Raw genomic sequence first — 23856 nt, forward strand, 5'->3', positions numbered from 1 at the left:
TTGGCCTTAAAAAATCTAATACTTATTTCATGTTATATAGAATAATTTTGTGATTTTATATAATAAAATTCTGTTATTTCTGCATTTTTTTTGTGTTTTGTTGTATTTCTGCGTTTTTTTTATTCTGCAGAATGATTTGTTGATGATGATTGATTGCTGAATTATTGTAATGTTACAGTGTTGTTGATTTTATGTTGACTTTATGTTGATATTATGTTGATATCTACTGATTATTTTTATTTTAACATTGACAAATAAGATAATATTGTCTGTGAAATAAACTTTCGTTAGATGAAATGAAACTGTATCATAACCGTTTTTGTCGAAATTTAGTTAGGTATGAGAGGTGGAACGCAAAATAGTTATACAAGTGATTTTGAAGAAACTGTATAGCTGCAAAGAGAATTGAGGAAAAAAAATATTTTGAAATAAATTTCTTTAATTTGTGAACTGTTGTGTTGGTGTATATTTAATATATTTTTATTTTTATATGTAAGAATAATTTTATTTTTTCATTTGAATTATTGTTGTTGTTTTTTCATATTGTTTTGATTACTTACTATGTTAATATCTTTATCTGATTCATTTATTTTAAACATTTTGTACCTTTGTTGTTTTTTAGTAGAATTACTACTATCATAGTAACAAATTATCAACATAATGTCAACATGATATCAACAATTAATGCTAATTTAATTGTAAAATGAGAACATCGATTGATTTAAGCAAAAAACAATCAACATATTATCAAAAACATGTCAACAGGTCATCAATACAGCAATTTAACACTAACTTTACTTTTCTTCTAATGATTGAAAAATCAACATGTTATCAACAGTATATCAACAACATGTCAACATAAAATTAAAAATCAAAAAAAGTAGAAATACTTATCAACATAATGTCAACAATTAATTAACAACGAATCAACAATTAATGCTAATTTAGTCAAGATGTTTGTAAAATGAGAATATTGATTGATTTAAGTCAAAAACAATCAACATATTATTAAAAACATATCAATAGTTCATTAATACATCAATTTAAGACTAAATTTATTTTTCTTTCAATGATTGAAAAATCAACATGTTATCAACAGTATATCAACAACATGTTCAAAAAAAGTTGAAATACATATCAACATAATGTCAACAATAAATCAACAACGAATCAACATAAGGAATAAAATAAAACATAATTTTTTGAAAAATTGTGACAATCTATAAAATATCAACAAGAAATCAACAACATGTCAACATGATAATGCTAACATATCCTTATCTAATATCATTTAAATTTTGTTTTTTTAGTTTATTTCACGCACAAAATTATCTAATTTGCTAATGTTTTTTTTAGAATAAATTTTTTCAATGTTAAAATTAAGGAAATACCAACTGATTATCAACACAAAATCAACATAAAATCAACAACACTGTAATACTATAATATTTCAGCAATCAACCATCATCAATAAATCGAACTGCAGAATAAAAAAAACACAGAAATACAACCAAACACAAAAAATGCAGAAATAACAAAAATTTATTCTATATTACCATAAATTTATATTACATAACATGAAATTAGCATTATATTCTTAAAATATAATCTCTATATATGTTTAATGGTGAATAACAGTAAAAAATTGTATATCTGAAAATAAAAAAGAAGAAGAAGAAGAACAATAAATAAATTATAGATCTGAAATCAAATAGATGACGACGATGAGCAGAGGAGATGATGGCGTTAACAAAGATGACAACGGAGGCGATGATGAGAACGATGACGGAGGAGCGGAGGAACAGAGGACGGCTCAGCAGAAGACGGCGAACGGTAAAAAAAAGAGGAAGATGAACTGAGAGGAAGAGAGAATTGAATGATGAGAAGAGAGAAAATAAATGAAATTATAATTTGTATGCTGTTAGGGTTTAATGTATAGAGTCCGTATAAAAGTAATAAAATAGGCCGCACATGGTAGTTTAGAAAAGGCAAATTTGGACCCGTATAAAAAATAAAAAATTGGCAAAATAGGTTGTTTGTGTAAAAAGCCCAATAAATAAGCGAACGTGAAATTTCAAAAACTTGTTAATAACATACAGTACGAAACAAAGTACTCTATTTTCAGAGAGATTCTTAGGTAGAATCAGTCTACCACGTCATCCGTGAACTAACCTATCACATTATGACACGTCATTAAAATAAGGCTTAATGGCGTAAAAAATCATAAACTTTAGCGTGTTTTGCAAATTTAACATAAACTTTCAATTTTGGCAAATTAATACACAAACTTTAGATTTTTTGCAATTTTAGCACCGATCAATTTTCCTTCAAATAAATAGAGAAAAATGCTGATGTGGACGCCGGAACAGTGGTTATTCCGGTGTACACATCAGCATTTTTTTCACGAAAAATTGATCGTTGCTAAAATTGCGAAAAATCAAAAGTTTGTGTATTAGTTTGCCAAAATTGAAAGTTTATGTTAAATTTGCAAAACACGCTAAAGTTTGTGATTTTTTATGCAATCAATCCTTAAAATAATGGTAATATCGTAATTTTATTTATTATTTATTTACACTTTTAAATAGAAATATTACGATAGTGCCATTATTTTAATGACGTATCATAATGTGATAGGTTTAGTTCACGGATAACGTGGTAGACTGAGACTATCTAAAAATTTCTCCTATTTCCATAATAATTCGTTCTTTGCCACATATTAAAAACTAACTAAAAAATCCGACGGGGAACCGTAGAAGGAATAATTATGAAATATGCCACCTCACACGCAATCTCATTTGCAATTCAGCATCCTTTCCAAAATAAAATATTAGTTTGCTAAATTTCTAAATGTATACTTAAATTTATTATTATATGAAGTAAACAATTAATGAAATTTTTATTATGCAATACTGAATAATTTATTGAATCAATTAATTGACTATGTCATGCATTAAAAATTAATATTAACCAATATTGAATGGAATCTGCAATAATTAATTGACATTAAATTATTATTATTATGTTTTTTTTGGTAATTTTAATTGCTTATATATTGAGTAATTGAAAAAAATGTTGGATTTTTTTAATATAAAGTCTTATAAATTTTATAAAAAAATCACTATATTATATATTTTATTTTAAAATAAAGGTTGATGACATAATATTTCCCAAATTTTCAAATTTTTTACATCTATATCTCATGAATTATTTTTGTACAAAAATCTATAAAAAAATATATCATAAGTTACATTTATATCTTACGAACCAACATTAGGTTATGCGAGACCACAAATTATCAAAAATCAACAAGACAATGTGATGGATGTCCTATAGTATATAGACTTGTCACAATCTTGACATTAATTTTTAAAAGTTTCATTGCCTATAAAATCCCTTGCTAGAAGGGAGATATAGTCATTCCAATTAATCTGTTTCAGCTGAAAAAATTCTAAAATTCTTTTTTTTTTTGGTCAATCACCAAAAGGAGCAATTAAATTCTTCGTTTTCGCCTAATTTCTATTTCTTCAATATTCTCTATTTTCAATCACATAATGGAAAATAAACAACAATTTGTACAATGCCACTCCATTTCTGAAGCATTGGGAATTTCACAAGAAAGACGGTCTGCCAATTATAAGCCTAACATTTGGAAATATGATTTTTTGCAATCACTTTCTACCACATTTGATGTAAGTACTTCTTTAATATGACAATTAGTCCTTTTCTTAAGGCTTAATTTTTTAACCTTTTAAACTTTACAATTTAGTCAAATTTTAAACGTTTGCGGCGCTTTTAATTTATTCGTCCCAATCGGTTTAATAGCGCATGCACAACCTCCTTTAACCTTACACGGCAAGCTTTAATGGACTAGAAATTTCAAATTTTTCTGACGTTTAGCGATTTTAACCAAAACTTTAATTTAATTATAATTTTAGAGGCATGGTTTATTGACAGCATGGAGGTCACACTAGATTAGACACACGCTATTAATTTAATTGGAGCGAATTAGTTAAAATTGCTCCCAACGTTTAAAATTTAACTAAAATCATAAAATTTTAAAGCTTATGTTAGAATTATAAAAAATCTAAAAATGTTTTAATTCTCTCATAAAATGAAAGGAAAAGTGGTCATTAGAGCTTCAGAATGTGATGATATATAACATATTTATTTTTGCAGGAAGAGAAGTTCAAAACTGAAGCTGATTATCTAAAAGAAGAAGCTAAACATTTTTTTGTCGAAACAGTAGATTTACAAGCTAAATTACAGCTTATTGATTGCATAATTAAGGTAGGTTTAGCCAGCTTCTTCGAAGATGAAATCAAGAATGCTTTAGATGCAATAGCTTCATCTCTCAAGAACAACAAATTTGATGTGAAAGAAAATCTGTACGTTACTGCATTACGCTTTAGGCTTCTCAGACAACATGGTTACTTAGTTTCACAAGGTAATTACAAATCTATCTTAAAAAAATTGCATTATTGAACTATAGACTTTTTACAGACGTTTACCATCATTTTTTTTAGTTACATTTTGATGATTAAACTTTTATTTTTACATCAACGGAAAGTTATATATTATGGCATTTCAGATTAAAAATTGCTTATGTGAGAACGAAAATTTATATGGTAATCCAACAAGTATGTTGTCACATAAGCATTTTTTTTACTTGAATGACTATAGTCATCGGCCTGTTGATATAAATATAAAAATTAAGTTACCAAAATATAACAAATAAAGCGATAGTAACTATATTAGGCAAAATGTTTATAATTAACTAAAAAATTTGCATGTTGGTCAAATATTATCATATCGTGCCATATTTACCATCATCTTTTTGTACCTTTGCTATATATACCTACAATCAGTTTGGATCTGATGGGGCGTGATGTTATAGGTACGTTTATGTGTATAGAATTAATTTTACATGACGTATGTAATATCACGTCACATCAACTCCAAATCAATTGAGGTTATATAGCAATGGTCGAAACTCGAAAGGATGATAATGTATATAACATGACTGATACGTTTGATAAACTGGCTAAAGTTGTAGTTATATATAAATATCTTGCCTAACTATTATGTAAAATATCTATAGTTGAGTATCCGGAGAAAATTTTAAGCCTTAAAATATGAACTGACCATGGATTTTTGAATGGTGCATGCAAAACGTACATGCCCAGATATTTTCAGTGATTTTTTGAACGAGTCGGGTAATTTCTTGAGAGGGACATGCTCAGACAACAATGGAGTTTTAGAGGTTTACGAGGCTTCGTACGTAGGGTTAGAAGGTGAAAATATAATGGAAGATGCCAAGGTTTTCTCAACCACAATTCTTAAGAATATCAAACCGTCTGACACCAACCTTTATAAGCACGTGATCCATGCTCTGGAGGTCCCATCTCATCGGAGAGTTCTGTGGTTTGACGTCAAATGGCAAATCAATATGTTTGAGCTGGAAGACAACAACGTTAACAAAATTATACTTGAGTTGGCTAGAATTAACTTCAATTTGTCCCAAGCTACACTCCAAAAAGACCTTAAAGATATTTCCAGGTACGTATGCATATTTATAATTAACTATATTATAGTCTATTATGATATAACTAGTCTATTAATAAATTTAATGAGTTATAAAAATAATATTACTCACTAATGAATAAATTATAGCTAGTTAATCCTTTTTTAAATCATGTAAACTTTGCTTTGATAATTTTTAGTTCTGTTGTAAAAATAAGTTAAATGGCTAAATTTTATTTTATTTTACTAATTAGATCAACTAACAAATAAATATATTTGACAAAACTCACATAGATATTGGACCAAAACGACAAAAAATATAGTATAGATATCATCCATTATTGTTAAAAATAGGCCTAACACCGTGCAAGAGAATAATTTAAGAGAAAATTAGGATAAATACTCTATTTTTAAAAATAATTTGATTTCCTACCTCAACAAGAAAAAGATATAAAAAATACCTCACAATTTTAATGTTTTTATTTTTTTACTCTAGAACATATTTATATTATAATTATACCTACTATTTATTATTTTTTTACTTCAAGTATATTTTTCCTACTCCTATCATGTTACAGTTGGCTTTTTTTTATCTTTGTCTTTCCTTTTCTCTCTCATCTCTCCTCATCCTTTTATTCTTCTTCTTCTTCTTCTTCTTCTTCTTCTTCTTCTTCTTCTTATTCTCTGGTTCTTTTTTCTTCTTTTTTATTTCTTCTTTCTTTCTTTATTTTTTTCTTTACTCTACCGCCGTCCTTCATCGCTCCGCCGCTGTTCCTTCGTCGCTCCGCCGCCGTTCTTTCATTGCTCCGCCGCCGTTCTTTCATTGCTCCGCCGTTTTTTATATTTAATTTTGGAAATTTTTTCTCAACTCGTGGTGATTAATACGATTTATTTTAATTTTCAGATCTAAAAGAATTACTCTTGAATTTTCTCATTTTTAGATCTAAACATTTGCATTAAAAACAATTTTATACACAAAAATTGATTTTCCGCAAAAAAAAAAACAGATTCTGATTATCATATGAGTATCATCACTGCATTATCATGTAAGTATCATAACATTGCAGAAAAAATTGATTTTTTTATTAAAAACAACCTCTGATTATCATGTTATTATCATGTTATTATCAATATATTATCATTTCGTTATCATAACACTGCAGGAAAAAAACCCTCTGGTTATCATGTTATTATCATATAACACTGCAGTATGATAACTAGATGATAATGAAATATGATAAGATTATGATAATTGGATGATAATGTACGTGAAAATATAATTATAAAAAGATTCATGATACCAGTGATAACCAGATGATAATTAAATAATAAAGTAATGGTAATAGTATGATAATATGATACCTATATAGAAAAAAATGCATAAAAATTATGATAACGAGATGATAATGTGAAGATAGAGTAGGATGATAATTGGATGATAATGTACGTGAAAATATAATTACAAAAAGATTCATGATACCAGTGATAACCAGATGATAATTAAATAATAAAGTTGTGATAATAGTATGATAATATGATAATATAGTGATAATAACATGATTATCATGTTATTATCACTATATTATCATTTTGTTATCATAACACTGCATGAAAAAAAAAACATCTGATTATCATGTTATTATCATAATATTATCATATAACACTGCAGTATGATAACTAGATTATAATGAAATACGATAATTGGATGATAATGTACGTGAAAATATAATTACTAAAAGATTCATGATACCAGTGATAACCAGATAATAATTAAATAATAAAGTTATGATAATAGTATGATAATATGATACCTATATGGAAAACAATGCATAAAAAATATGATAACGAGATGATAATGTGAAGATAGAGTAGTATGATAAGGTTCTTATTGATAATAAAATGATAATGGTATGATAATATGATACCTATATAAAAACAAATTACAGAAAAATTATGATAACGAGATGATAATAATCTGCTACATACAATACTAATAATGACATGATAATAAAATGACAATGCAATATGATATATTGATAATTATATGATAAGGTGAAACTGTGATAATCATATGATAATATAATATTGTGATAATCACATGATAATATGATTTTGTCTAATATTATCCAGCAGTATCATCACATTATCATATAATAATCTGTTACATACGATACTGATAATAATATGATAATAAGATGACAATACGATAGGATACACTGATAATTACATGCTAAGATGAAACTGTGATAATCATATGATAAAGTGATACAGTGATAATCATATGATAATGTGATACTGTGATTTTTTATTTAATTCAAATAATTTTTGAATATGCTATTAATATAATAAAATATTTAAATAGTAGTATATATTTATAAATTATAAAATATTTGATAATACTGAAATAAATGAAAAGAAAATGTTTTATTTATTGGTAATTTATAATAGCAAATTTGTTAATTTAAAGTATGAAGAAATAAAAAATAGGGCTTTTTATATGTTTTACGGGATTTCTTAGCCCAATAACTTTTATACGGGCCAAAATTTTTCTTTACTTTTCATACAGTCTTTTATTACTTTCTTAACCTAATTTTTTTAGTTATTCTCTTTTTTACGAACTTCTTTCTTAGCTCTGGTATTGGCGGTTTCTTCTTCGTTTTTCTCTGAAATTAACGGTTTCTTTTCTTCTTCTTCTCACGATTTCTTCTTCAGATAGTCGTCGCCCTTCATCAAGTCTCAGTCCCGCTCCACTGTCGCCTTCGTTATGCCACCGCCGTTCTCTTATTTTTGTGTTTTCTTTTTCAGATCTGAATCGGAGTTTATTGTCGGAAGGAAGAATAGATATCAAAAGTTTTTAACGATTTTAAAAAAAAATTAAAGGCATATGATCAGATTTTGAGACAAAAAGATTCACCGTTCTTCTTCTTCTTCTTCTTCTTTTTTATTTTCAGATCTAGAAATTGTTTTATTAACTGTTTTTAAGTCCCAATAATTTTTTTACCATTAAACATGTGTAAAGATTATTTTTAAGGAATGTAATACTAATTTTCATGTACATAAAATAATTTTATGATTCTATGGAATGAAAATATGTTATTTCTGCAGTTTTACTATGTTTGGTTATATTTCTGCGTTTTTTTAATTCTGCAGCACGATTTGTTGATGATGGTAGATTGATAAAATTATTGTAATGTTTCAGTGTTGGTGATTTTATGTTAATTTTATGTTGATAATCAGTTGATATTTATTGATTTTAACATTGACAAATAAGATAATGATGTCCGTGAAATAAACTAAAAAAATAAAAAATTAACTGAGACTAGATAATGATATGTTAGCATTGGGGAAGAAGACAAATAAAGATGTTGAATTATTGTAATGTTAAAATGTTGAAATTATGTTGATTTTCGGTTAATATTTGTTGATTTTAACATTGGTAAAAAAGACAATAATGATATTGAATTATTATAATGTTACAATGTTGATCTTGTGTTGATATTGTGTTGATGTTATGTTGATATCAACATATGTAATAAACTAACTGATTTAAATTTTTTCAATCTTTTTTATACTAATTTTTATTTTTTCAACATTTTTTCAATTTAATTTCAATTTTTTTATTTTATTTTCACATATAATGTGTTTTTTTCGTTAATGATAAAATCAACTAAATATCAACATAATATTAACGCAATATCAACATATGATCAACATTGTAACACTATAGTAATTTAACATCATTATTTTCTTTTTCACAAATGCTAAAATCAACAAAATATCAACCGAAAATTAACACAATGTCAACACTATATCATTACAATAATTCAACTTCATTATTTGTCTTCTTCCATGATGCTACCATATCATTATCTAGTCTCAAACTAATTTAATGTAATTTTTTAGTTTATTTCACATATAATATTATTTTATTTGCCAATGTTAAAATAAAAAAAATCAGTTGATATCAACATAATATCAACATAAAATCAACAACAGTGTGATATTACAATAATTCAGCAATCAGTCATCATCAACAAATCGTTCTGCAGAATTAAAAAAAAAAGCAGAATCACAAGAAAAATGCAGAAATAACAGAATTTTATTCCATAAAATTAAAAAATTATTCTACATAACATGAAATGAGTATTAGATTCTCTAAAGATACTCTTTTATACATGTTTAATGGTTAAAAAACAATAAAAAATTAACAAATTACAGATCTGAAAATAAAAAAAAGAACAAAAAAATTCAGATCTGAAATCAAAACGATAAAAGAAAGATGACGGCGAGACAAAGACGGAACGGCGGAGGTGGAACGATGGAGGTGGAACAATGGAAGAGAAACGATGAAAATGGAACGGCGGAGGCGGATTGGTGCGAAGAACAAAAGGTGAGTTGAGAGAGAGAAAGGAGAGAGAAATTTAAGGAGAGAGAAAATTATTTGGTTTATGAGAGTTTGACTTGGAGTAGTATATATATTTGCTCCGTATAAAAGTAATAATTTCTAGCGTGGATGGTAGTTTTCATATTGAAAACTCTTACCCGTATAAAAGATATAATTTTACCAATGTTAGATGTTTATGTAAAAAGCCCTAAAAAATATCTAATTTAAAAAAGTTTGAAAAAAGTTTGAAACAAGTAAACAAAATAAAAGTTTGAAAAAAAGAAAGAAAGAGACGTCAGGTATGAAAAGAGAGAGAGAAAGAAAGAGAAAGAAAAAAGAGAGTGTGTCAGAGAAGCCTATTATAAAGGCAGAGTAAAATTCTAATAAGTTAGACATGGAGAGTAAAAATATCAAAGTGGCCAAATCATGGAGTATTTTTGTTGACTTTTCCGTGTTGAGGTAGAAATTCAAATTATTTTCTTTTTTTAGGTAAATCCATAAATCTCTCATAATTTAATAGTTTGTTATCTCATTGGTTAATTTTTCTGTTTCTCACAGGTGGTGGAGAAATTTGGGGCTGATTGAAAATTTAAAGTTTTCGAGGGATCGATTAGTTGAAAGTTTTTTATGCACCGTAGGGCTTGTATTTGAGCCTAAGTACAGCTCCTTTAGAAGATGGCTGACCAAAGTGATTATTATGGTATTAATCATTGATGATGTTTATGACATTTATGGTTCGTTGGAAGAACTACAACATTTCACTAAAGCTATTAATGGGTTAGTATAAAGTAATTAGTGAAATTTTTAATATATATTTCATACAAAGTTGGCAAAATTTAACCAAAGTTGGGTGTTTTTGTATTTTTGTTTTAATTCAGGGGTGATATTAAAGAAATAGAAAAACTTCCGGAATGTATGAAATTATGCTTCGATGCACTTCAAAGCATCACTCATGAAACTGCCTATGAGATGCAGACAGAAATGGGATGGGACCAAACACAAACACAAACTCACCTGAAACAAGTGGTATTAAAGCTAACTAGCCCCTTAGATTTTTCTTTGATGAAAGGATCATTTCAGTCCTTTAATTTACGAGACGTCCACCATTCAGTTAAAATTTCATGCTATAAGAAACAGCCTAATGTTTTAAAAAATTCAAACCTTTTCAACTTTTTACAAATCTAACGCTTCTATCCCTAAAAAAAAAAACTAACGCTTCTAGTTTCATTATTTCTATCCCAACTTTAGAGCTTCACAACAATTTTAGCCAATTTCAATAAGTATACAATTAGATATGCAATTTTAGTGTTTGTTAAAGATAATCCCACATTGATTAAGAGAACAAATATAAATGAGTTTATAAGTGTGAATGTTCAACCACCTATAAACTAGTTCTAGTTATTTTGGTTATTGTTGAACCTAAACACTCTCATAAGCATGTGGGTAGATTGTCACATTCTCATCAATTTATAATTAATTACTCCCACCGATTTATCAAAAATAATATTTCTAATATGGTATCAGAGCAGGTTTGGCCCGGAATCTTAATCACCCGGTTGTCCGTCTGGATGTCCAGTCCCAGCGGCCCGGTCCGGTGTTGACGCTGTGTATCACATCACATTTACAATTTCAGGGGGAGTCAATTTCAAGTGACAACCGGATGTCCAATCCCGGTTGCACTTGAGGGGGAGTGTTAAAGATAATCCCACATTGATTAAGAGAACAAATATAAATGAGTTTATAAGTGTGAATGTTCAACCACCTATAAACTAGTTCTAGTTATTTTGGTTATTGTTGAACCTAAACACTCTGATAAGCATGTGGATAGATTGTCACATTCTCATCAATTTATAATTAATTACTCCCACCGATTTATCAAAAATAATATTTCTAATAGTGTTTTAAATGATGAATTAAGAAAATACAGATGTAATTTTTTAAAACACTTTAGTTTGGTATTTATATTTAGATATATTAAAATTTTAAAGCATTATAATTTTACGTATTAATTAAGTATATTTTGAAATTGAACTTACATCGTTGTCAAATCTTTCACATTTCTAACATAAATTTGTGACAAAGACTCCGTTACAAATTCAGCACTGATCACAAGTTGATAGTTTTTTATTTTCACTTTGACATATTCAGTATGAAAAAGCAATCACAAAAATATTAATTTTAAATTTAAGTTCTTATACCAATTCTAATATATTTATATTTAAACTTCACATTTGTTTTTTACGTGCTCTAAATATATGTGATTGAACTTATTTTGAAGAATTTTAATTTAACTTACTAAAATATGCCAAATTTGACTTGCATAAGTGTGGTGAGATGTTGAAGGACTAAAATGACCCTTTTATCATTTTTCTTCCCTCTTTATTAATCCTAAATGTTTCTAATTCAATTACTTTGTGCTTGAATTTGATTTCTCAGTGGGCAGATTTCTGTGAAGCATTATTTGTGGAGGCAAAATGGTATAATAAAGGGCACACACCATCCTTGCAAGAATATATGAATAATGCTTGTATTTCATCGTCAGGCAGTATCCTTAGTGTTCATTCATTTTTCGCAATTATGAATCAAGAATCAACACACGACATGCTACATTATCTCAAGACTAATCAAGATTTGTTTCACAATATATCCGTAGTCATCCGGCTCTGTAACGATTTAGGCACTTCAGTGGTACGTAACTAAAGTTTTGTGATCGAACTGAAATAATATAAAAGTTTAGTGGTAAAAATAGTTAATAATCGTCGAGATCATAATTTTACGGGCATTGCATGAACAGGCCGAGCAAGAAAGAGGAGACGCCGCGTCATCGATAGTATGCAATATGCGAGAAAAAAATATTTCAGAGGAAGAATCAAGAAATCACATCAAGAAAATGATAGAAAATTCATGGAAGAAATTAAATGGAAAATTCTTTGTTCAATCACCTAATTATGAGCTGCAATTATTCGTGAATGTGAACATTAATATGGCTCGAGTGGCGCATAATTTGTATCAAAATAGAGATGGATTTGGGGTTCAAGATCGTCAAAATAAGAAGCAACTTTTTTCCCTCCTCGTCGATCCACTCAAACTATAAGTATGGTTTATTAGGGTTAGATGCATTGTGGACATATATGTAGTACAATTAAAGTTTGATATGTTTAATGTATGATCGGTCAATTTACATATTGATGTTGTAAGTTTTACCAATTAATATTATCAAGTCAAATTCCACTTTGCCCATGAAATATTTGTAAACATTAATAATGGATTGTGTTTTTTGGATCCATTTTTTTTATGTAAGATTATTAATGGGCTTTCCACATAAATCCTCTAAATGGCACTTCTATATTATTCTTACCTCACAAATTTGAAATGTGTAGAAATCACTCAAAAAAATAAGAAAAATTTACCTAAATCTCTCATAAAATTTGGACAACATTTAACTTTCTATATATTTACATATTATCAATCTAACAAAATGCAAGCGGACAGTCTTTTCCACCTTACAGCTCCATGGCGACGGATGTGCTCTCTCCTTTCTGATTAAACTAATATTAGTGCATCGAGTGGTTCTTGAAGATGCACTACAACAAAATAGAGATACAGGGGCGGTTTCGTAGGGGCGGTCATTTGAAAGGCCCTTATGATTTATCATTTAAAACTTAAAGTGTTTTATAGGGGCGGCATTTGAATTCGCCTCTATTATTGTGTATTATAGGGGCAGTTGTATAAACCTAGGGGCGGTTCTTTTAAAAAAAACTAACCCTAGCAAAATCAATTTCTTTTTTCCATTCTTCTTCTCGTCGGCCTCACATCCTCTCAACTCAAACACTGTGACAATGGCGAATCTGACCTAATTCACTCCACTCCACTTCACTAACAATGTCGAATCTGACCTAATTCACTCCACTCCACTTCACTAACAATGGCGAATCTGACCTAGCCGCTGATTCACTCCACTCCACTTCACTAACAATGGCGAATCTGACCTAGCAGCTGATTCACTCCACTCTACTTCACTAACATTGACGAAGCGGTTTTTATTAGCAACTGAATCGCTCACTTCACTTAGGTTCATTTCACTCCATTAGCAGCTGAATCGCTCTCTCATCCTCACGAGCACTAGCAGCAAATCTCATATCAATGAGAGGTCAGATTTGGTTTTCAACTTTATTTTTGAAATTCATGCCGTAACTATTGTGATTATGACAAATTGTTTGTTGTAACTATTGTGATTATGACAAATTATTGGGGATTTAGGTTATTTTTAGGAGTTTATGAATTTGCATTAAGGGCAATAACTTAATGTGGTCCAGTAACATTGCATTATTATTGTGTTTGATTAAGGATATCATATGTTTGCTAATGTTTTTCAGTGTTGATTTTTAGGAGTTTATGAATTCGCATGATCAACCTTAACAAAATATATCATAGGCTTGATCAACCTTATTATTATGCAAGTAAGCAGCAATCATAGTATTCCAAGACACTAAATTTCTGCTAGGCATTTTACCAAATAGATTGTGTGCATCTATAACCCTGCCATTTTTTGCATAGGCAGATATCATTGAATTGTACGCGACAGTGTTCTTTTTGGACATTCCTAGGAAAATTTTGAAAATTTGGTGATTACAAAATAGTCTATGTCATAGAATATTTTATAGATTTTTTTGACGTTTTCGTGCTATATAGTGGGATAATTTGCTTTAATTGTAAATTTATCTCAATTTGAGTTATAAAAATTTATAGAAGCCACTTTGGCCAAACTTAGCATTAGTTGAGTCGAGTATGGTTTAATATAAATATTTGTGGTGTATTATTTATTTAATTATTTGCGGTGGAATGTCAATAATATCATCTAGCAAAGTCTAAATATTTGATAAACATTGACATGAAACATAAGGAATCTGACCTTTATCAGAACACATTTCATTCTTTAATAATAAAATTTTGAGCTGCATTATATTAGCATTTTGATAATGGATGATCAGGCCATTATTATCTTTGCATTGTTTACATAAGGAGAAATGAGAGGTCTTAGTAAGATAATGAGTGGCCTGATAATGATCAATCAAATAGATCACTTTTCAGATGGCCAAGTAGGCAGACAAATATGAATACATAATCTGAACTAGATTATGCTACGACATTGCGACCAACTCATACAATATCGCCAGTAAGTTTAGCTTTAACATGATGTTACGAATTATCATGATGAGTTTAGTCTTAATATCATGAATTTGTTTTTTTATACATGTAGAGAGTTTATTGATATCGAGAAACGAAAACGGCGTAGACAGAATCGTCTAAATCCAAATGACCTGGAAGTACTGATAAATGAAAATTTTCATGTTTGGCTCCACAGCAAGGTTGGTGTAATAGTTCACTGTGTTTGTAGTTTTAACTTTTAGAGTTTACACTTATTTTATTCTTATAATCTTATAGGTTATAGGTCTAGCGCGTGACTCGAATATCTCTGTTGAAATTATGGCCCTAGGTAGGGGTCCTAACAAGGTAGCAAGAAGATTTTCTGGTTTCATTATTAATGGAATTAGATTTCATACCAAGACCCGTGAAGAGCAAAGACTGACCCAAAATAGCGGTGTAGTTAACAAATCAGAAGGAGGGGGTGTGGAATACTTTGGAAAACTAAGAGATATTATTGAACTAAATTACTATGGGAGTTTCAAGATTGTGTTATTTAAACGTGATTGGATTGATGTTCATCGTAGTGCTGGAATGAAAAAAGATGAATATGGGTATACATTAGTTAACTTCTCTCGGTTAATTCATACGGGTGACAATGTAACTGATGATCCGTATATTTTTTCTTCTCAAGCTGATCAAGTGTTCTATGTGGAAGATCCAAGTAATCTAAACTGGCATGTGGTTATCAAAATTAAACCCAGAGATGCATTTGATATGGGCCATGAAGAAGAAGATGATCATTCTTTTACTTCTGTTAGTAGGCAGATTTTATGTGAAAAGTGCTCAATATTGATCACTTATTAGACGCATCCACAACTATATGGAATATGGAAAAGGGTGAAAAGATATTTGTAGAGGCGGATGGATTTGGAGTTCCGTGCTCTAGAGAAGGTGCAACACTTGGATCCTTCTTGGGAACTATTGCAGTGAATGGGAAATATGCACCATTGGATATGCCGAGATGGGACAACAAAGATTATAAGTCATTTCGTGATGATATTTTGACTTTAGTGCAATTTGATCTGAAATTACAGTATTACAGCTGAGATAAATCTAAGGAACAAGTCAAAACAGATGTTCCAAAAGGGATTGAAATAACTCAATGGCGTATTTTGGTCAATGGATGGTATACTGAGAGAAGTCAGGTTAGTATTTAGCCATATGTGATTTGATTGTTTATTCTAAATAATAATTTGTATAACTGATTTTTTTGTTTTGTAGAGATTGAGCCAGATAAATACTGCCAATGCAAATAAGAAGAAAAACAAGCAAACTACTGGAAGAAAAAGCTATGCAAGACTTCGAAAAGAAATGGTAATTATGTATTTACACCGATAAAATTTAATTTAATTCTCTAACAAAATTTTGTATTTTTAGGACATACAAAGTGGGGTGGCCCCTGACCGACTTACTTTTTTTGACACGACCCATAGAAAGAAGTTAACCGCCCCTACGTACTTGTATCTATTAGGGGCGGAATATAGGGGCAGTTATAAACGCCGTTTTTCCGAGCGCCACTACTGTACAGAGGCGGCTTTTGCAACTGCCGGGGTAACTTTTATATCTAGGGGCGGAATATAAGGGCGGTTATAACCGCCTCGGGTTTATATTAGTAGGGGCATCATTCCATCACCAAGCAATGTGCTTCCTTTTGCAGGATGTTTTTGAAGTCCACTGATTACAATGTTTAGAATCATTTATGGAATTTTGGTTATTAGTTTTACTGAAAGGCATACTATTGGATGATTGTTTAGAATGATTTATGAAAATTTGATTATTAATTTCAATGAAAAGCATTTTATGTGTAATCAGATTTATGTGTTTATTCAAGCAGTTGGTGTAATCAGAACTATTGGATATTGAAATACAATTTATATAAAAACAAAAAAAAATGTTTGGGGCGGTTATAAATGCCCCTAAGTATATGATATATAAATATTGAAAAATAGTTTGGGGCGGTTCAAAAACTGCCCCTAAAAGATACAAGTACGTAGGGGCGGTTATATATTCCGCCCCTAGATATAAAAGTTACCCCGGCAGTTGCAAAAGCCGCCTCTGTACAGTAGTGGCGCCCGGAAAAACGGCGTTTTAAGGGTGGAATTTGAAACGGACCTATAACCTGTAGGGGCGGTTATAACCGCCCCTAGATGCAAAAAAAATCGCCCCAGTAGAGCAGTTTTGTTGTAGTGACGACACGTTAATGATTTCTTGTTCTTGCTACTGTTGTTGCCTCCTATCCTTAACGTCATAGCACTTGCACCATCGTCGTTGCTTCTTTTTAGTTCCTCCGATCAATTGTCGACAAGATAAACTAGTCGTCCTTGTTCGAGTAACAATCGTCGTTGGCGCCGTTAATATAAAGTTGGCATCTCTTCTTCTATGGCTTAATACATAGTTTGACCCCTGAACTTGTACCCTTTTACCCATCTAACCCCCAAACTTGACGTCTCACCTATCGAACCCCTGAACTTGTTAAATAACCCGATTTGACCCCCGAACTTGATAAATACGTAAACATTGAACCCCTCCGTACACAATTTTTTCTAGAATGTTTCAAGTGACAGGTGGACACGAAGGGTTCAATATTTACATATTTATCAAGTTCAGGGGTCAAATCGGGTTATTTAACAAGTTCAGAGGTTCGATAGGTGAGACGTTAAGTTTAGAGGTTAGATGGGTAAAAGGGTACAAGTTCAGGGGTCAAACTATGTATTAAGCCCTTCTTCTATTGGTGGGCATTATACATGTATGTTATATTTTTGGTTTTTGAGTATTGTTTTATATTATAACTTATGAATTCATGATTTAAATTGTTGAGAATTGCTTGATTGAGTTAGAATGTTACAAGAGATTTGCATAAATGATTGAGTTTTTATGTGTTGTATTGTGAGTATTGTTTGTATAATTAATTTGAATGAAAAAAGTGCATATAACTTAACACACAATCACTCTTTGTGAGATTTTGAGTCTAAGAGCATCCATCATTATATGCTCTATATTTTTTTTTTGATTTTATAATGTCATGTATAAATTGATTTTTTCTAAAATTTTGCTTTGTTATGCATATTGAATTCGTATCAATAGATTAAATGCATTAAAATGATAAGGGCAATTATGAATAACCAATTTAAACGTCTAAAAAGACCATCTTAATTTTACCTATAGTGAACCAATTTTGAGATTTAAACCTTTTTTTTACTAACACTCGTGTTACACATTATAGCCTTTTCTTTCATTTTACCTCTTTTGTAACTTAAGTTGAAGGATTTTGTAAAATTATTTCATGCATGAAACTTTTGGATGTCTGTTAGAATTTCAAGTTGCCATTACTTTGTGTTATTTCTCAAGTGATGGAAGAAATTAAATAAAGTCTCCTTCAAGGATGTCAAATAAAATATTTTTTCAAAAAAAAATATAAAAAAGAAAGAAAGAAAAGGAACTCCATAAACGCAAGCCATACAATCGTGGACACGTTCAATAAACCATAAGACACTCAACTACCACATGTCAAATAAAGAGAATCAAAAATTCAAACTGATATTCGCTAGAAGAGAAAACGATTCGCCTCAAATAAAACTAAAACTTACAAGACATAAATATCAAGGCTTTAGCTTGCTTGCGGGAGGCTAATGATGAAAACCGAAATCCAGCATAACTATAATGGAACCGAGTCATATAAGATCTCCCCCTCTGGAAGAATCCTAGGACTCACCTGAAGGTGAAAGTTTAAAACTGACGACCATTTTTGTTCGATTTTTCTCTAAAACAAAAAACATGGTTCAATTTATTTGGATCGAAACTATTCTAAAGATAAAAAACATTCAAATGGTTATATTAAAATTATTTTTAGAAGTACTATATTTTTTTTTTTGAAAATAGAAGTACTACATGATTATTATGGGAGAATGCTAATAATTTATTGTTATATTATTTATATTATAAATAAGATTACCAATGAAGTTACTATACGACAATTTCGTAAAATAAAAAGTTATTAATTTATATTTTTCTTAATTGGAAGGATTTTTGTTTATTTGGATCTTCTGAAAAAAAAATTATGCCTCAGTTACTAACATGGATAAAGTACGGAATTAGAAAAATAAACACCAAATCTAAAGAGTCGCCAAAAATAATTCCAATAATATTAGTGAAGATGCCACGTGAGCATCTCCACCTCTATATATACTAATTCAAGCACTTACCCATTCACACATCAGAAAGGAAAACACACAACTGGACTTGTTCATGGGTTTGGGTATCCATCCAGGCCGCCCAGGCCCGGTCTTTAGGATCAGGTTTAGACAATTTTTTTTGTCCTAAACCCGGCCTGAATCCGAGTCTGAAAAAAGTTTGCTATTTTATGAGCGGGTTTGGATTTTCATTTTTATAAAATTTATATGTAAGCCCGTCTAAGATCGGCCCGAACCTGTAAAAATAAAGTGTTAGGGTCCGAGTTTGGGTAGGAAATGTAAAATCCGAGCTCGACTCAGGTTGAGCTTGGACTTGTATAAAAATCAAAAAGCCCGCCCGGCCCCGACCATGAACAGGTCAACACACAACTAATTTTTGTTGATAAATAACACAAAATTAATTCACTAACCCTTTCTTATACCATAACATTCAAAATGGTTGCTTAGCCCGAGACGGTGACAGTGAGAGAATACAATGAAGAGAGAGATAAGGCGGCAGTAAAGGAGTTGGAGAAAAAAATGCAAAATTGGACTGGAAAAAAAAATTTGTATTGCAATTGAGCTTTTGGGTGACCCAAATATGGTGCATTCGTCATTTTTCATCTCATGTTATGATGCTATTCCTTAAATATCACATACGTAGATTTTTTCGAATAATATATTCTGACACAAGAAATTTGACCTATTAAGATGAAAAACTCTGTCACCTTAGAGTCAATTTTTTATAGCTATCCTATTGTGATAATTATGTTAGTCATTAAATTTGTTAAAAAAACATCTCAATAGCGTTATTATGATAAAATACTGATCTACCACCATAAATTTTAGGGTAGCAATTATTACGCTCCACCTCTTTATTTCTACACTCCATAATCTATTAGATTGACCATGGTATCCTAAACCATTTAAGCATATACATTAAAATAAAAATATAGATGCATGTATTATTTACTTCGCTATTCTAAGAATATTTTTATACATCTAGTTTGATAGGCACCATATATATAAGAGGATATCATAATTTACTATGATACAAAAAATGCAATTTTTCTTACTTTTATTTGTTTTAGAAGTTTTTAGTTTAATATTTATATTCTCGTGCTGTAAATTTATATATTTTACGAGATAGATCTTGATATATATAGTTTGCAGATAGCAGAAGATAGAGAAAAAAATACCATAGTTGGGATAATTAGAGTATGTATTAAAACTATGACAAGTGAAAATTTATTAGATTATGTGAAATTGGGTTACATTCTGGGTTTATGGGTCTCTCCAACTCACAAATTATTATTATTATTATTATTATTATTATTATTGCTTTGATATTTTATTTAGTTTTTTAGTTACTTTTGTCTTACCATTGTATTTTATTTTAATTCTTAATTATATTTGTTGATTATATTGTGATGCACATAAATTAATTATAACTAATTATATTTAATATGGTATTGAGATTTGTCAGGGAGCACCTTCTATTAGTCACTTATTTTTCACCGACGATTGTTTTTTATTTTTTTTAGAGCTTTGATCGTGGAAATGGAGGTAGTGAAGGAGGTTATGGATCAATACGAAGGCTTGTCTGGTTAAAAAGTTAATTTTCATAAATCAAACATTCAGTTCAGTGGGATGTTCTCGAAACCGAGAGAAATGATATTTGTACAGTGATGAATGTATCAAGTTCGGGTAGCCATGGCAACTATCTGGGGCTGCCGTCCCTTGTTTGGAAAAATAAAAGCAAAATTTTGGCTAATAATCACCGACGGTCCTCGACTTTTACCCCAACCTTCCCTAAACCCCCTATACTTTCAAAAGCTTCCCTAAACCCCCCAACCTTTATGGCGGCGCTCATTCATGGTCCTTATGGACGAAAATACCCCTCAGCGCCGTCATTTTTTGGCGGCTGTCATTTCAAAAAAAAAAAAAATTGACGGCGCCATGTCAGCTGACACGTCACCAAAATACCCTAAAAAATTTGAAAACCCAAAATACCCTCAAAATAATATTTGAAAAGAATCTAACCAAACCTAAACCATCTATTCGAACCCAAACCACCACCCGACCTAACCCACCCGACCCAAACTGACCCATCTCCTCCGGTCGTCTTCTCAGGTGAGAAGACGACCCAGCTCTGGGTCGTCTTCTCAGGTGAGAAGACGACCAGATCCGGTCGTCTTTCTCACCTGAGAAGACGACCCAGCCGGTCGTCTTCTCGCCTGAGAAGACGACCCATCCGGTCGTCTTCTCAAAAAATTCTGTTCTCACGAACAGATTTCCAAATCTGTTGGCAATCTGTTCCAAGAACAGATATGGCCGAAGGACGGCGATGTTGGTGGCGGAGAACGGCATCGGCAGCGGCGGGCGGCGGCAGGCGGTGGTGATAGGTTGACCGGATGGTTGGGTTTGATTTAATGTGGTTGGGTTTGATTTAGTGTGGTTTGATTAAAATATTTGAGGGGTATTTTGGGTGATTTAATTATTTTTAGATATTTAGTGTCAGTCGACACCTGGCGCCGCCAATTTTTTGTTTTTTATATAATTACAGCCGCCAAATTTTTAAGGGGTATTTTCGACCATAAGGGCCGTCAATGGCGCCGCCATAAAGGTTGAGGGGTTTAGGGAACCTTTTGAAAGTATAAGGGGTTTAGGGAAGTTTGGGGTAAAAGTCGAGGACCGTCGGTGATTATTAGCTCAAAATTTTTGGTTGCATCAAGGAACGTGTGTGTAATAAAATAAAAAACTGGAATTCCAAATTCTTTTCTCGATGAGGGAAGGAAATGTTGATTAAAATAGTCGCTCACTCTATGCAATTACGTGATGAACATATTTCTTAATCCGCATAAACTGTGTGATGAGCTTGAAAGAATGATGAACTCCTTCGGATGGGGAAGAGATCAAGTAGCAAAAAAAGGGATTAATTGGTCAAGGTGGGATAAATTGTAGGTTCCGAAAAAGTTCGAAGGGAATGTGGTTTAAAAAGGTGTAGGACTTCAATGTTGTTATGCTAGAACTCTGAAAATATAAAGGTGACTATACAAACACAAACTCACTTGAAACAATGGTACTAAATCTAACTAGTCCCTTAGAATTTTCTTTGAAGAAAGGGTCATTTTATAATACCCCGTAAGTCCAGGTTATTTGATTGGACCACGTGCCAGGTTTTGAGTCGCTAGAGTGGCGACATCGGAAAGATTTCTGGGAAAGTTAAAGTGGACAAGACCCTAGTAGGTCGATTTTAAGAATTTTAATACGAAAAGTATGATGTTAGAACTTAAACTAAAGATATAATTGTGACTAAGGAAAATAGTAAGAAAAGTCATAAAAATAAAGTTTAGGTCCATAAATAATAGGGTTAATGTCATAAAAATTCACAAACTTTACACGTTTTCTCATTTTAATCACGCAGTTTAAATCTTTTCATTTTCATGCACGAACTACCACTTTTCCTCAAATTTATGCACGGTGCTGAGGTGTCACGGCTCCATTGGTGTAATCCGCTGAGGTGGAGGTCATTTTACACCAATAAATGAATGCCACCTCAGCACTGTGCATGAATTTGAGACAAAGTGGTAGTTCGTGCATGAAAATGAGAAAATTTAAACTGCGTGATTAAAATGAGAAAATGTGTAATGTTCGTGATTTATTTTGACATTAACCCTAAATAATATATTAATTAACGGAAATTACAAATAAAGGATTATCGATGGAAAATATTAGTTATGGATTAGTATTATTTATTTGGATATAAATAATACGTACGTATTTGAGTTAAAGTAAACAATTGACCGTTTGATTAAAAGATAAGTTAAAAAGAAAGATTTGTATTAAATAAAGAGATGAAGGACTATATAGCACCAATGACCATCATATAAGTATAAATGAATATGAATCATAAGGATTCATAAGAAGAATCCAGAGAGAACAAGAACGAAGAAGAAAATATGGCGATCGTGAGGGTTCTGCCGTTCGACGTCTGAATCACGCGTTTTTTTTACCGATCTTCTCAGAAACTCGATCCCTATCATCTCTAGACTCTATAACAAGGTAAGAACAAGTTATTGAAATGAAGAATTGTAAATTATATGACTATTTTGGTTAAATTAAGATATATTCGAATCGAACTCATGAAACTCGTGTTGTTTTTGACGTTTCCGACTAGTTTTGAGATGAGTTTTAAGTGGTAATCATTGGCTAGCATGTCGGGATGAAGTCATGACATTTTTGAGATCGGAATAGCCGTTACACCTGCTGGAAACGAGTCCAGCAGGTGCCTCGCGATGTGCTAGGCATCAGCACGACCCGACAAGGCCAAACTTGGCCTGTCTCGTCGCGCCGAGCCCCAGTGCGACGCCAGGGGTTGAAACCAGCCCTGGCGCGATGCGCCAAGGCATGTCGCGTCGCGCCTCTCCCCTATTCAGCTAGGGGAGAGCACGACGTAAGGAAGGGGCAAGGCCACCCCTTCCCACGCACTTAGGGCTTGATACACCTTACTCCGAAACGGCTTTTCCAAGGTCCGAGTTAATTTGGTCGGACACTTAAAACATGATTTAAAAA

At 31.0% G+C, this 23856-nt stretch overlaps 1 protein-coding gene and 1 long non-coding RNA gene across 4 annotated transcripts; both read left to right on the forward strand.

Moving 5' to 3' along the window:
* The first annotated feature begins 3457 nt into the window (after positions 1-3457).
* Positions 3458-13138, forward strand: LOC126679453 (alpha-farnesene synthase-like). The gene is made up of 7 exons (XM_050374491.2): positions 3458-3689; positions 4177-4444; positions 5184-5556; positions 10463-10681; positions 10783-10930; positions 12341-12592; positions 12699-13138. The coding sequence occupies exons 1-7, from the start codon at positions 3552-3554 to the stop codon at positions 12996-12998; spliced, it is 1698 nt and encodes a 565-aa protein (XP_050230448.1). The 5' UTR covers positions 3458-3551; the 3' UTR covers positions 12999-13138.
* A 463-nt stretch (positions 13139-13601) lies between these two features.
* Positions 13602-16920, forward strand: LOC126680596 (uncharacterized). Of its 3 annotated transcripts, XR_007641243.2 has the most exons (5): positions 13602-14054; positions 15165-15273; positions 15350-16257; positions 16334-16426; positions 16490-16920. It is a non-coding gene; the product is annotated as an uncharacterized LOC126680596 (long non-coding RNA). The 3 variants fall into 3 exon arrangements; XR_007641245.2 differs by lacking the exon at positions 15165-15273 and having other exon boundaries at positions 13603-14054; XR_007641244.2 differs by lacking the exons at positions 15165-15273; positions 15350-16257 and having other exon boundaries at positions 13614-14054.
* Positions 16921-23856: the final 6936 nt, after the last annotated feature.

Source organism: Mercurialis annua, linkage group LG1-X (genome assembly GCF_937616625.2).
Source record: "Mercurialis annua linkage group LG1-X, ddMerAnnu1.2, whole genome shotgun sequence".
Taxonomy (NCBI): domain Eukaryota; kingdom Viridiplantae; phylum Streptophyta; class Magnoliopsida; order Malpighiales; family Euphorbiaceae; genus Mercurialis; species Mercurialis annua.

Bases quoted from the DNA above. Each gene is read 5' to 3' on its own strand.
- LOC126679453 (XM_050374491.2), top strand. From the start codon at position 3,552: ATGGAAAATAAACAACAATTTGTACAATGCCACTCCATTTCTGAAGCA. The intron at 5,557-10,462 runs GTACGTATGCAT...TGTTTCTCACAG, and splicing joins GACCTTAAAGATATTTCCAG to GTGGTGGAGAAATTTGGGGC. The intron at 10,931-12,340 runs GTATTAAAGCTA...TTGATTTCTCAG, and splicing joins AAACTCACCTGAAACAAGTG to TGGGCAGATTTCTGTGAAGC.